Genomic DNA, 15,275 nt, shown 5'->3' with positions numbered 1-15,275 from the left:
TGAAATTCTGTCCTACCCCATTTTGTCATATGCCTTTTAAGGCCTTTTTAAAATACATCTTATTTTTATTTTGCTAGAGATTACTATTACATTTTTACTGAATTATGTTCCTATCAATAAAAATATGAAACAGTGTATAGTGATACTCTTCTGCAAATGCTGAGAAATCTATTGAATTTTTACTTATTTCCTCCATATTCACTCAGTTTTTATTGAAATAATATGAGATTTTTGGTCTAGGTGATTATTAGTAAATTATTCTATAATTAATTCATTCTTTAATATTATTTTTAATATTTGCATCATTTTATATCTAACTTGACAATTATTTTTTAACACTAAGATTTACTAGTTTTCTTGTCAATCATTAACATATTTTCTTCATTCTTGGGTTTTTAATATGATTGAATTTTTCTGTCAGCTGGAGCATTTCTTTGGTGAATATTTTTAGAAAGGTTCTGTGGGAACACCATCTGATTCCTTAGCTGTCTAGAAGTCTCTTCTATTGTTCTTGTATATAACTGAGAGTTGACTATTTAAAAGTCATATAGGATTTTGGTTGTTTTTTTCAGTTAGTCAGTTTCTGTCTTTTTCTTTCTCGCTGTTTGTAAGTAGTTTAAGTAGGCATTTCAGAAAATTATATCAAGGGATAACTAGCCCAACACCATTTTAACGAAGAGCCTATAGAATCATTATTCAGAAAGGCAATTAAATGTAGAAACCAGTGTATTTCTCCAAACCTTCACAGACATTCGGTGTGGGCTAGAACTTGCTCTTAGAGGAATGTAGCTTGTGGATCATGAGAGCTCTGTTCTACCTAAACTCTTTAGTTGCTTGCTTTTGGCCATTTCATAGTGAGTCACATCAGCACAGATAGTCTGAAGTAGAAAGCAAAAGGGAATGGCATGGGGCTCCACGTTTGCTTTCTGCTAGTCTAGAAGCCTAAGAGTGCCAAGGATGTTCACTCGAAGACCTGAAAAGTTAATTTTCTGTATGTATGCCATCATCGGGACCTGTTGGCACTTATTAAATGTGCTCTCACACTTTTTCTAATTGTAGGAAAATTTTATGTATATTAATATAAAATATAAACAGCTACCTCTTGTTGATTTATTTTCTTTTTTTCTTATTAATCTGGTTGCTTGTTTTTTTTTCCTCCTCCTTTTCAGTGGTACCACTTTGAGTGCCGATGGTTGATCATAGCATTATCAGATGTTTCAGAAATATGAGGAGGAGAAGGAAGTAGAGTAGAGAGGTCGAAGGTGGCATTGCAGAGCCACCCATGGGAGCGTGTTTGTTGCAGGGAAAGGAATCTAATGGTGGGGCCGGCTCATACTGAAGTCGATTATGATGTCATAAGAGCTAACATTCGTTAATTTAAATATTAATTGCCTGCTATCAGCTGTAATTGAGCAAAAACAGATTTGCTTCTGCAATGTACCCCTCTCCCCATTTTGAGTTTTTGCTAGGTTTCCCATAGAAAATTGGTCTGACAGTTGTCAAATGAATTTTTCTTGCTCAGATAACATTTTATGCTCTTTTGTAGCAAACCAGACTTTAACACTTTCAGTTTGTAGTCAAAATTATTTTTAACTGGGGGATATTTTGAATGTTGAAAGTTTGCCACAGATTCAGTGGGGGTTCTGGGAGGGCCTTATAACCCGAGTATGAATGAATTCCCCTCCCTGTGCCTCAGTTTCCCTCTGTGCGTAGTAAGACCAGTCATCTTTTTCCTCACCTGCCCCCTCTTCTAACCCACTCTTCAGAAACGACATCACCATAACCCAGTTTTCTGTGCGTCCTGAATATAAATGCCCATCTGACTTGAATTAGCCAAAAATAAACCCAAAACACTCAGCAGACACCTTAGGTTATTTCAGTGTATTAATGACCAGTGTCAATAATCGGTTTTGCTCAAAAGAGGCAATTCTTCTAACGGCGTGACTTCTTTTGATCTTTTCTACGCCGTCCCTAACTTACCACGGACACAGAGGAGAAGGCCAAGAAGGAGGCGGAGGAGAAGGCTCGCCTGGCTGCGGAAGAGAAGCAAAAAGAAATGGAAGCCAAAAAGCAAGCTGAGGAAGATGCATCAGGCAAAGCTCCGAGTCAAGTCGGTGGAACACGCCCAAACAAAAGCGACAACCCTCGTGGGAAAAACTCCAAAGCCGGGAAGTCATCAGGAGAAAAGCAACAGAATGGTGAGTGGACTCGCCCCAGGGAGGAGCTCTTCTTGGGGTGATGAGTGAGAATGGGCAGTTGGCTGTACCTATGAGGACAGCTCCCAGCGCGGGGCTTCCCCAGCTGTCCAGCTGCTGCTGATCCCACCTCCCCAGGCTGTGAATCCCATCAAGATCCCATCAGAAGCAGCCAGAAGCACGCCGGGGCCACTCTCTCTGGGGGACATTTGTTCCTTTTGGGCCCTTTCCGATTGTTCTGGAGACTGACCAGTGCTGCTTGCTCACTAGGGAAGTTACTGTGAACCATCCCAATGTGTTCCTGAGTGCTCACTGCATGACTGGGTAATCGGAAAGTTGGTCTCCCATATCCACTATCCCCCCGACAGGGCTGGTAACACCCATTCTGCAGTGTGTGTCCACCTGTATGTGAGTACATACGTTAGGGTAAGCACCTAGCCCAGCTTGCCGGAGACAGAGGGATTTCCTGGGATTCAGGAAAACCAGAACAGTTTCAGGCAAACTGGGATGAGCTGGTCACTGCAGCGTGCATATAGTTGGTGATTTCTTATATTTAATGCAGCAAGTGTTTATTGATTAACAACTCTGTGCTAACCGCTGTGCTTGGCACTAGGGATTTAGAAAATGGAACAGCCACAAGAAGTCTACCATTTAATAGACATCTTTAGAGGTAATTTTAGGACAATGTGAGCAAGTAACAGTAGTGGCATGGCAGTTGAATTCCCAAGAGACATTGGCTTTGCTGGGTCTGAGGATCGCGCAGTGGGGCGAATGTCAAGGAAGCCTTCAAGAGAGGGGATGTCTTCACTGGGTTTTAAGTCCTGACATTTGCAGGTTGGGTGGGAGACAGGGATGCCTCAGCCAGTGAGAACAAGGTGAGCTAAAGGATGTGGAATCGGTCATCTTGTTTAGGGAAGGGCAGGAAACTCAGTCCCTGGAACTAGCAAGTGCCGGGTTGTGGCAAAGGAGTTTTGCAATCAAACATGCCTGGGTTCATGTCAACTTCTCGGTGGCCTTGGCCATGTTACTTAACCATCCACTCTGTCTGTAAAATGTGCATGGGCCACATGAGAGCTTCCAATAATTATAATAGCAAAATGATGACAATAAAACAAGTAGCATTTATTAACTATATGCCAGATGCGATTTTGAGTTTTCTTTTTACATATACTGTCTTACCTGCCTGGTAGGGGCAGGTGCTCCAGCTGTTATTGTACACAGTCTGGGAATGAAAAATGTGTAGAAAATGATTAGCGTCATCCTTTCCAATTATTTTTACAATTAACATATATAAACGTAAAACCAGAAAACAATATTTTAATATATATTAATGATAATATACCACGTTCCAAGGATATTGCATAAACTTCCTCAGGTGGCTCCACGGCCACCCCAGCAGGCAGGAAAGGCTGTCATTCAACGCGTCCAGTCCCTCAGCAGCCTGGTCCCAGAGGCTGCTCGGGACTAGTTTGTTTTCTGTTCAAGTGCCTCGTAGTCCAGAAAATATGTTCCATTTAATAGGAATTTATGATACACCTGTCGGAGTTTTACAGTCATGCAGAATACTCCTTTTCTCCCCTCCCTGAGGTCAGAACGAATTAAGAGAGAGAAACCAGACTCAGAAATTTCATGATTGAAGTGTTAGCTCCACTGCAGCTGGAGCAGAGTCGGAAAATGTGGACTTGGTCTGCTGAGCACATGTGCTTCTTCGCATGTCTGCCCTGAACGGAGCTTAGCCAAGCAGACCCTGGCAGAGCAGGCGGGCTCAGAACTCGCCCCCTCACACCCTCCCAAGCACCCCAGCAGACTGCTTCTTGGGTGACAGGAAAGGTGTGCATCTTCTGGAAAACACATCTCAAAGGGGGCTGGGGGCTGGAGAAATGGGTGACTGGGCTGAGCTGTGCGTATCCAACTCTTCCTTTCAGATGAGTGAGTTTCTCTCCGTCCCAATGGAGGAGTAGGTCAGGGCTGGTGAGCAAGGCAAGATGTGCTTCTTCCCTACTTTTTTCCCTTTAGGAGAGTGGCTTAAAAATGTCTTTTCCTTAATAAAGATAGTCGCTATAATCATTAGCATTTACTGAATGTTTAACATGTATGTGCCAGACGTCATACGTGAGATTTCACCTACACTAAACCATTTAAAAGTCCTAACAACTCTGTGAGGTAGATACTCTCATCCCCGTTCTGCAGATGACGAAATAGGGATCGACAGGTTGGCTCACTTGCGTAAGGGCAAGCAACCACTAAGTAGAGATTTCAGGTCACATTCAGGTCTGTGCAAGTCCAGGTTCTATACTCCATAACCAGCATGTTCCTATTATTTGCAAGTTTCAGTGCTGTTGGGGAGAGTAGGAAATTGGAGAGATATTGAGACTTGGCTGCTGTCCACAAGAAGCTTATAATCTGTGTATCCCGGGGGTTGGAACACTCTGTTAGGGACCAGATAGCAACTATTTCAGGCTTTGTAGGGCACGCAGTTTCTGTTGCAATGACTTAACACTGCCATTTTAGTGTGCAAACAGCTCCAGATATTATGTAAACAAGTGAGCGTGGCTGAGTTCCAGTAACATTTTATGGAAATTAAAATTTGAATTCTATATAATTTTCACATGTCATGAAATATTCTTTTTTCCCTCCAACCATTTAACAATGTGAAAAACATGCTCAGTTTGTGGGCCATATAAAACCAGGCAGTGGGGCCAGGTTTGGCCCAAGGGAGATTTGCCAACCCCTCGACTGGTCAGGGAGAGAAACCAAGGAACACAAATGTGCCAGTCACAAAGTGCATTATAAAGTCTATGAGACGGGTATAAACAAGTACCCAGAGAGAGCAGAGGTGGCAATAATTTATTTTAAAGATGATTGGGGGAGCCTGAAAGAAACGAAGCGGGAGCCTGAGTCTTCAGCTAGGCTGGGTTGATTTTACAACTCTGTTTATTTCCCAGAGTAAGCAGTAGCCTACCATTTCCCTTAAAAAATTAAGTATTAAATGAGAGGTGGGAAAAGAAATCAATTTAGAGCAATAATCAGAAAGGCTAATGGTGGATCGGGACTGTGTTACAGCAGCCTAATTAAAATGATTTATAACTGCACCAAAAAGCTCTTTCGTTTCCCCCTGTTTATTGAATCACAGCTCACATCGACCATTGCTCCATATACAACCCATGGGAAATTACCTAATAGGTTCTGTGCAAGGAACATCGTCAGACAAGTGCGTGCCGCTTTCCCGGCATCCTCTCTGTGGCTGCCCAAGGCATTTCCAGGTCAGAGCTGAAGGACACTAGTTAACTGGGGTTCTAGGGCTTTGGTCCCCTGTCAGCAATGATGGGATCTCCTAAACTTTGGTCTCCATCAAGACACTCCCTCCCTCAGCCTCCCCAGCCCTGACTGAGGAGAAGGCAGGCTGCCACGGGCTGCTAGCTGGCATCTGGCAATGGAAGCACTCCTGCTGACTTCTGGAAGAAGACATCCTTGTCTTGTTGCAGCTGCGGGTAAAGCTCCAGTCCAGGGCAAAATAGAGGGCTTAATGTAGTGTTCATTAGGGATATGAAGGCTCATTTCATAAAGAAAGGTCATTTTTCTGCCAGGAATTAGTTGACTACAGGCATTAAGATCCTCAGGTTCATCTCTGCCATCCTTAAAACAGGGAAAAGCCGGTATTGGGACTGTTTCATGGTGACGCCAGGAGAATTCATCTATTTTGACCAAAGTACTGTGTCCTTCACTTAAACTCCTCCTGCTTGTACCCTGGCCAGAGTCGACTGCTCTTCCCCTGATCTCTCCAGCAGTGCATCTCATCAGAATTAAGAATAAGGGAAAATTTGGAGAGTTTATTGATTCCTAACTTAGCTTAGGATTTGTCAAATTCCATTAAAAGTACTTACTTTGCAGAATACATCACGGCCCCAAAGGGTCTTGAATTATCCTCAGACAACCATTTATAAATCTTTAGGCCAAAGGCCTTTAGAAATGGCAACAGTCGAGAGAGGCTTGAAATCTGAAATGTGAGCTTTACAGAGAACTTGCAAAATACAGTAAGTAGTTGAGAGCTTGGTCTCTAGAATCAGACCTATTGGTGTATATTGTGATAAATTACTTTATCTAAACTTTAGTTTCCATACTCATAAAATGGAGTTGATATGAGCTTTACATCAATTCTCTACAAGTCAATTTAAGCAAAATCATTTTGCTTAAAATCACTTTGCCACATGCAAGATTAGGGGCAGGGGTAGGCCGGGGCAGTGTATGAAAAAAGGCTTTGGCAACCCACTACACTCAACACAACTGGGCTGACCAGTGTGGGACAAACTCAAACTTGGAAAACATTCTTAATCCTTTTGTGTTTTCTTCATCAAATTGATCATTTAGTGAATTAACTTTTGATGAATTTGTCTCCTTTCAATATAGTACCTTCATAATGGGGTTTTTAAAAGAATTTAATGAAATGATACATACAAAGCATTTAGCACACTCTCTGGTACAAAAAAAGCAAAGTAAAATATATCTTGAGCCTTGCTTGCTACTTCTTAGTTACAATTATTATTAGGATCTTTTTGCTTCAGTAAGTGCCAGTATTTTAGTAGTAATCTGTTCTTGGTTTTATGCAGGCTTAAAAGAAAGATACACTTTTAGTAATTGGTAAGAAAAATATCCAAAACTTGAAAATAATTCCATGTTCTGTCAATGTCACACTGGCATATTGTTGAACAGACCTGCCCAGGGATTATTTATCTTAGGCCGGGGTCCGAAGAATTTTCCTGTGAAGTAAATATTCCTGGCTTTGCGCATGTCTGTTGCAACTATTCAACTCTGCCATTGCGGCATGAAAGCAGCCATGACAGTATATAAATAAATGAGTGTGGCTAGGTTTCAATAAAGCTTTATTTACAAAACAGGTAGCAGGCCAGATATGCTTAGGGGCCATAGTTTGCTGACCCCTACTCTAGGAGAACATGACTTTGTTTAACTTTGTCATTTATTATATGACTCAAGCCCAGGTACTGCGAATTTATATGCTAACTTGTAGATTTTTAACTGGTAGAGGAGATAACCCCCGTGGTTATGGTTTTATTGCCTTGCAGGATGTGACCAGTTTTGTCTCTAACCTAGCAATCTTATTTTAACATATTTCTAAAATACCTACAAATACCCAGTTCCTTAAATACTCCTGGAACCATTCTTACTATCTCACTCATTCCCTCATAAATGAACTGAGTTTTTTGACGTGTTCATTCTACATTTGCATGCATAGTATTTTTTAACTTTTACAAATTACATTTTGACAAGCTCCTTAATTAGGCCATTTATGGCTGTTTTAGAATGATAACGAGTCATTGAGTAATCTAGTGATGTGTGAGATGCCACATTCAATACTTTAAGTTCATTTTTGTATATATTATGCCTATAAAGTAGATATTAATATGCCCATTTCACGGATAAGGAGACTAAGGCACGTAACAGTTAAATAGCTATTAACTGATATAACTTACATTTAACCTAGGCTTTTCCTTACTCCATAGCCTAATGGTAATGTTGAACTGCTTTTCTTGAATTACCATTGACTTAAGTACAACCTTGTTTAACAGAAACTTTCAGTTCTTATTTCCAGATCATAATCCAATATCCAGGACCTAATATGTGGTTAAAGGATATTTATGCTCAGACATGTACCCCATTGTGACTAAAATTATGCTGTATTTTTTTTTTACCTTGACAGATTTAAAGATATTTATAACTACCTCCTAGGTGTCTACATATACTGTTTGTCATGTTTATTACTTTCAGGTGACTTGAAAGATGGTAAAAATAAAGCAGACAAGAAGGATCAATCTAATGTCGGAAATGATTCAAAGAAAACAGATGGTAAGAGCATAATTCTCATTTCATTTTTCCATAAAATGTGCAATTTAATGCAAGCTTGTTAGAGTTCTACCTAAAATTGAAATCATGGTTATTAATATGTTCTTACATTATACCCTGAAAAAACACTTCACTACATTTAAAGAGTACTGTTATCACTTTTTCAATAATTTACAAATTATTGTTGTATCTCTTCCCCTCCACCATATGTTCTCCATCACAAATGCATTCTATGCTTTTTTTTTTTTTCACTGATGTTTTTCATTGTAAACTTTACAAAAAAGTTGATTCCGGACTTGCTGATTCTAATGGAATAGAATATGAGCCTTCAATCATGAATTGTGTGGTATCAGTGGGAAATGTTTTCAGTTTTCACATTTTTTACCTTTAATGAGTATTACTTTCAGTGAAAACAAAAACAGAAGTCTGTGCAGTGTTATCATTATGTTGGGAGACCCACGTACGGGAAAACTTACATAGCTTTAGAATACAAGATGACAACCCAAACCATTTAGACCAAATCTCCTTTACAATGTGCTCCATGAGCACTTGTTTTACTCTCCAGAAACAACATCCTACTCTTTCCGAATCCTGAAAGTTCAAATTATATTACCCTCCAACCTTTGGACTATCAGATTGAGAAAACTGCTTTTGCTTTTTATATAAATCTCCTGTTTCAGTTGTAACACGGGCTCGTTTCTAGTTATTCCCTTCATACATATACATGATATTAAACTAAAAATGAAAGTTTTCAGGGAGTAGTTTTCTTTAGGGTCTCGGCTTTTGGAATCACATCTCCCTGGAGACATCGTATTGGATGCTAGGCTATTGTTTGGATAGTTTGGTTATAACGCCATTGGAGAACAAGTGCTGGGTAGTCAAGTTGAGGAGTAAGAAGACATTTGAACACAGCTCCTCACGTGCACACTCATATACATAAAATCAGTTCTCAAAACTTTTCTTTAAGATCATTCAAATAATTGACTCCAAGTGTCTTATCACGTAATATCTCGAGAACATACAAGTGCAATTTTTCATCAAATTGTTTGATGAAAAATAGAAACCATTTACCTAGTAAATATACCCTCTTCGAATTATTATGGCTAAGATGTGAATTACACAGAGATAATATAGAATTCAAATGACAGTCTCTTACCCAGATGCTGTTATGTGTAAGGTTTGTTTGAATACATTTTTGCTGGACATCATTAGAGCCAAGTCAAGATAACGCAAGTGAGCAAATACACAGCAGAGGAGAATGGTGTTAGCTATAAACCCATTGCCTGGACACTGGGTTTATTCTGTGTCCAGTGACTTGGCTCATCTGAATTCCTATAGCAGAAAAGCCCAGAATAAACTGAGTCCCAAATCTTTAAAATGGGGTATTGAATCTTGTCGCATTTTTGTATTGTGCTACAAATATCTGTTATAATATTGTCGTGTGGGCATTGGGATTTTTTTTTATCTTCATTAAGCACTTTTATTTTACTTGTGCCCTTTTTAACTGAATTGCCCCCAAGTACTTAAAGTAATTATCGAGATTTTATGCGTGTGTGTGGGAGGAGGAAAATGTGATGGAATAGATATTATGTTCCATTATACAATTAAGTGTAAGGCTTGATTTTTTAGTAATTCTTGAGCCCATGGGACAGTGAACGAGATTCAATAAATAAAGATGAGACATTTTCTAACATCTATCCATTTTTCCCTTTATAATTGCAACCATTCACTGCTTCAGTTGGGGTCTGGTGTGTCCATTTACTTGCAAGTTTGTACACAAACTTGGGCATGAGCAACTCTGTAGTTTTATTTCATTGGTGCACTAACATGACATCAGTCATTATCTCTGCTTTGGCGTTATTGGGACTTAGACCATTGGGCTTTAGTTACTTGTGTTTTCTTAGCCCCAAATCTTTACCAAGACTAAAGCTAATTCTTGGTGGCATGAAATGGAAGAGAGTTTGATCAGTTTCACCTACCCCTTCCCCTTTGGTCATCAAATATCTTTACTTTAGAAAAATTTAAAAATGATACATAGATTAGTAGATTGATTATTAAAAACTGTATAGTAACAACCAGATACACTTTTGAACGTTTCCTTTTAACAGATTCTGTTACATCCAATGACCAAAGAAAGTCAATTTAGCTATTTTTGATGCCCACCAACCCCTAATCTAACCCTCAGAAACCAATATGACCAGTTCCACCTAATTTTTGAGAAGGCATTTCTAAGCACAACTCAGCGCCCAGCGTGATTAAGCCCACTCTGGTTGGAAGTTTCAACATCGTATGCATTCGGAAAGAAATTCAATGGAAACTGGACCAGAGTTGATTATTCCCAAACTCCAGTGAGCTGGGGCACACAGAGTGGGAAGGAGCATGTACTGCAGTCGTACGTTATCTCTGTCAGGCTGCTGGGGTACTGTTTGGTACCCCAGTTAAAAAGGACACCAAGATCTGGGTGTCTGAGCCAAGATTCTCCCAGGATCTAAACTTTTACATTGTCATTGGGAGACTTGTGTGTTACCAGATGAGTGAATCATTTTCAGTGTGTTTTTAGTCCTATTTGAAATACCCCAGTCTCTTGGACCTGCCATATTTTTTTTTAGTTGCCTTAAAATATGAACCTGCCCTTAACTTTACATGATTACATTAACAGAGCAATGAAATCATCACTATTCATGGCTTTCAAAAGATTGTTTTTAATCAGGCCTGGCAGAGTTATTTGTTAAGTCACAGGGAGGGAGTTTAGCAGGAATTTCTCGTTTATTGAATGTTTGCGAATTGAAATATTTAAAGATGTTGGTTCATGAAATTTAAAAGTCAGTTAAAGAATGGAAAGAGTGGACGAAAGATAATCTGTAGAACATCTTCTTCTGTCAAAGAGGTCTAACAAAGTTTAGGTTTACCCTTCCACTTGAAACCTTCAAGAAAAAAAGAAAACGTGTGGAAGAATGGTTTTCAAGCTAGTGGACATTATGAAATTAAGGAAAAAATGAAGTGAGCCCTACAGTTTCCCCACCTTTACTGTCCTGAGAAGGTTTCCAGGCAGTAGAGAGAAGAAGAGCCCAGGCAGACCTGAGGGACTCTTTGAGTTGAGGAGTCGAATAAGGATCCAGGGAGAGCAAGGTGGCTACAGTTAACAGGATACAGTACCTGAGAGGAGAGAGCTGCAGAGAGAGAGAACTCCAGAGATCTGAAGAGTTTTCGTCAGAGTACTATTTGACCTGTACAATGAGGAAACTACCTGAGACCACAAAGGAACCATTTGGGAGGATTAGGAGAAATAGTCCTGATGTTCGCATTTCACATAGGGCAGGAAAAGTGCCTATTTCTGTTAGCCAGATTTGAATACCTTGAAGGCAAATGGGTAGAATACTTATGATCGTCTTGACTTAGTAGTGGGGGACAATCGGCATGGGATAAATGCTGCTTTGATCTAACCTAACAAATCTTAAACAAAACACAAAAGGATCAAAGTGTTTCCAAAGAACTGCATCCCAGAATAAAGTTCACAGATATATAATACAAAACATTCAGTACTCAATAAGGTAGAATTTACAATATCTAACATTCCAAAAATTACTAAAAGTGCAAAGAGAGAAAAAAATGCTACCCTATAAAAAAGGGGAAAATACCAACCAATTGAAACAAACCCAGAATTGAAAGAGATGTTACAACTAGCAAATAAAAACATTAAAACAGTTTTTATAACTATAGCCTGTATTTTCAGAAGTTGAGTAGAGACATGAAAGATATAAAAGAAAAACAAAATCAAATTTCTGGAGGTGAAAACTACACAGTGTCTTATAGGAAAAATACAGTGGATGATATTAACCAAATAATATTGTCTGAGATTAATGGTAAATACACTGGATGAGATGAGATATTGTAGAAGAAAAGAGTAGTGAAAAGTTAGCAATACAAACTATCCAAAATGAAATACAGAAAAAAAGAGAATAAAAATTATTGTAATGAGCATCAGTGAGTTCTAAGACATTTTAAAGCAGCCTAATGTATGTGTAACTGGAGTCTGTGAAATAAGAGAGAAAGGAGGAAAAAAAATATTTGATGAAATAATGGCTAAAATTTTACCAAATGATGAAAACTGTAAATCCATAGACTGAAGATTAATAAAGCCCAAGCACAAGAAATATGTAGGAAATTACACCGAGCATATCATAATGAAATTACTTAAAACCAGTGATTAAGAGAAAAATTTTAAAACAGCTGGAGAAAAAAATTGCATGTTTACAGATGAACAAAGATAAAGATAACTATAGATTTCTTATTAGAAACAATTAAGTAGGGGACAATGAACAATATTTTTAAAGTGTTAAAAAAAAATAAAGAATTTTATACCCAGAAAAAATATCTTTCATATATTAAAAACTGAAAGAACTCATCACCAGTAGATGCACACCACAAGAAATGTTAAAGAAAGGCAGAAATATAACTATCCTAGATGGAAAGATGGATCTGCACAAATGAATGAGGAGCACTAAAAATGGAAACAAGAAGGATAAATATACAAGACTTTTCTTATGATTTAAATCTGTTAAAGATAATCGGCTATTTGAACAAAATAATAATGTCATTTGGTTTATAACATATAAAAAACTAAACTAAAATATATGACAAGCATAAAAGCTGGGAGGGAAGAAATAGAAGTATACTATTGTAAAGTTTTAATACTTATACATGAAGTAGTATAATATCCTTTGGAGATAATTTGAGATAAATTAAGAGCATGTACTATAAACTAAAGCAATTACTGAAATAATGAAACAAAGACATAAAACTAATAAGCCAACAAAAGAGATAAAATGGAATCATAAAAATAATTAATGCAAAAGAAGGTAGAAAAATAAGAAGGGAGCAAAGAACAGATGAGACAAATAGGAAACAACTAACAAGATTATAGACTCAAAACTAAGCATATCACAGTTATCATATTAAATAAAAATGGTCTAAACATCCCAATTAAAAGGCAGGAAATTTCAGATTGTAAGATGCAAATATACTCTGTTTCTATATAAAAAAGACACAAATAGTCTAAAAGTAGAAGGATGGAAATTGGTATACCAAGGTAACAGTAATCAAGAAAAAAAGCTCGCATGGCTGTGTTAATATCTGACAATGCAGATTTTGTAGCAAACACTATCACTGGGGATAAAGAAGTTCATTTCATGGGGATAAAGAAGTTCATTTCATGATAAGTCCACATATCAAGAGGATATAATAATCCTTTACATTTACGCAGCCAAATACCTGAATTGAAGTGTAAAAAATTCTAATTCATAATTTTGTTTGGAAACATTAATATCCTTCTCTCAATCATAGATGGAATAAGTAGATGTAAAATCGGCAATAAAAAGAAGACTGAGACAACACTATCCAACCAACTCGACCTAACCGGCACCCCAAGAACACCCAGTAATAGGAAGATACACATTCTTTTTGAGTGTATACAGAACATTTACCAATATAGATCAGATTCTGAGACATAAAACAAGTGCTAACACATTCGAAAGGATTCCAGTCATACAAAATACGTGCAGAGGTCACAGTAGAATTAAATTGGTATAAGGATATTTATATTATTTTGTTATCCTTTTACTAGCCATATAACCTATCGTGACATTATCATTTTTTATATTGATAATTTGTGTTTTCTCTTTTTTCCTGACCAATCTGGTAAAAGTTAATGAATTTCATCAGTCATTGTAATTAATATTTTTCATTGCTTTTCTGTTTATGTTTCATTGATTTCTTACCTGATTTTTATTATTTCCTTTCTTCTGCTTGCTTTTGGGTTTGTTTTTTTTTTGGGGGGGTTTTCTAGTTTCTTAAGGTAGAAGTTAACATAATTGATTTGAGACCTTTTTCCCCTCTTTTATGTTTATTTTATTATTTAAAACATTTTTAATTACAGTTGACATTCAGTATTAGTTTCAGGTTGTTTCCTTTTTTAATATAAGCATTTAGTACTGTAAAATTTCCTCTAAGTACTGCTTTAGCAGCATGTCACAAATTTTTATATGTTACATTTTTATTCACATTAAGTTTGAAATATGTTCTAGTTTTCATTTTTATTTCTATATTGACCTAAGGGTTATTTAGACATGTATTATTTAGTTTCCAAGTATTTAGGGGGTTTTCCAGAGATATTTGAATTTAAATTCCCTCCAATTGATCTATAGAGCCTATACAATCCCAATTAAAATTCTAGCAGGCTTTTTTGGTAGAAATTGACAAGCTGATACTGAAATTTACATGAAAATGCAAAGCATCCACAATAGACAAAGCAATTTGGAAAAGGAAGGGGAAAAGTTGACCTGATTTCAAGAGTTTTAAAGCTGTAGTGATCAAGGCAGTATGGTATTAGCATCAAGATAGAAAAATGGATCAGTGAATTAGAATAGAGTGTCTAGAAAGTAGATTCTCATGTATATGGACATCTTATTTTTGACAAAGAACATTACGTGGAAAAGGATAGTCAGCAAGTGGTGATGGAACCACTGGATATCCACTTGCAAAATGAACTTCTATCTATACTTGACATCTTATACAAACATTAGCTTAAAGTAGATGATAGAATAGACTATTAACTTAGAATGATCATAAAATGGACCACAAACCTAAATTTAAAATTTAAAACTATGAAACTTCTAGTTCAGAACACAGGAGGAATTTTTTGTGGTCTTGGATTAGGCGAAGATTTCCTAGATATAACATCAAAAGTACAAACAAAAGAACAGATTTATAAATAATACCTTATCAAAATAAAATCTTCTAGAGCTACAAGAGCATCTTTAGAAGAATTAAATAGTAGTCTACAGATGGAGCGAGAATAATTTCAAAGGAACATTTGATTTCTTTGTATATTCAAGATACAAGTCAGTCTCAATATTCAATAATAAGAAAACAAATGACTCAAGTAGACACATGCCAAAAATGTAAACATTTAATCAAAGATGTACAACTAGCAAATAAGCACATTAAATGTTCATTGATATCGTTAGAGAAATGCAAATGAAAAGCGAAATTAAAAACTGTATTGAGAGAAAACAAAACAAAGAGTAAATGTGGGGAGATGGTTTTACACTTCTATATTATATGCACCTAATAATTTCTTAGCTCCCTACTTCACTGTGCCTCTCAGGATACAACTTTGTCACCTCATCTCCTCAGTGAGGAACTGGTACCGTTACGGCCACT

General features: G+C 37.3%; 1 protein-coding gene across 10 annotated transcripts in view; it reads left to right on the top strand.

Annotated features, from left to right (window-relative positions):
• Positions 1-15,275, top strand: part of PDE1C (phosphodiesterase 1C) — a 446,101-nt gene that overhangs the window by 391,061 nt on the left and 39,765 nt on the right. For all 10 annotated transcript variants that reach the window (XM_039862680.1, XM_039862678.1, XM_039862679.1 and 7 more), the window contains 2 exons: positions 1,992-2,198; positions 7,980-8,057. In XM_039862680.1, the coding sequence (XP_039718614.1) occupies positions 1,992-2,198; positions 7,980-8,057 (285 nt within the window). The remainder of the gene's footprint in view (positions 1-1,991; positions 2,199-7,979; positions 8,058-15,275) is intronic.

The sequence above is a fragment of the Pteropus medius genome, unplaced genomic scaffold (assembly GCF_902729225.1).
Source record: "Pteropus medius unplaced genomic scaffold, Ma_sr-lr_union100, whole genome shotgun sequence".
NCBI classification, from domain to species: domain Eukaryota; kingdom Metazoa; phylum Chordata; class Mammalia; order Chiroptera; family Pteropodidae; genus Pteropus; species Pteropus medius.
Note: the sequence above shows the minus strand (reverse complement) of the source record. Positions and strands in the feature narration are given on the sequence as shown.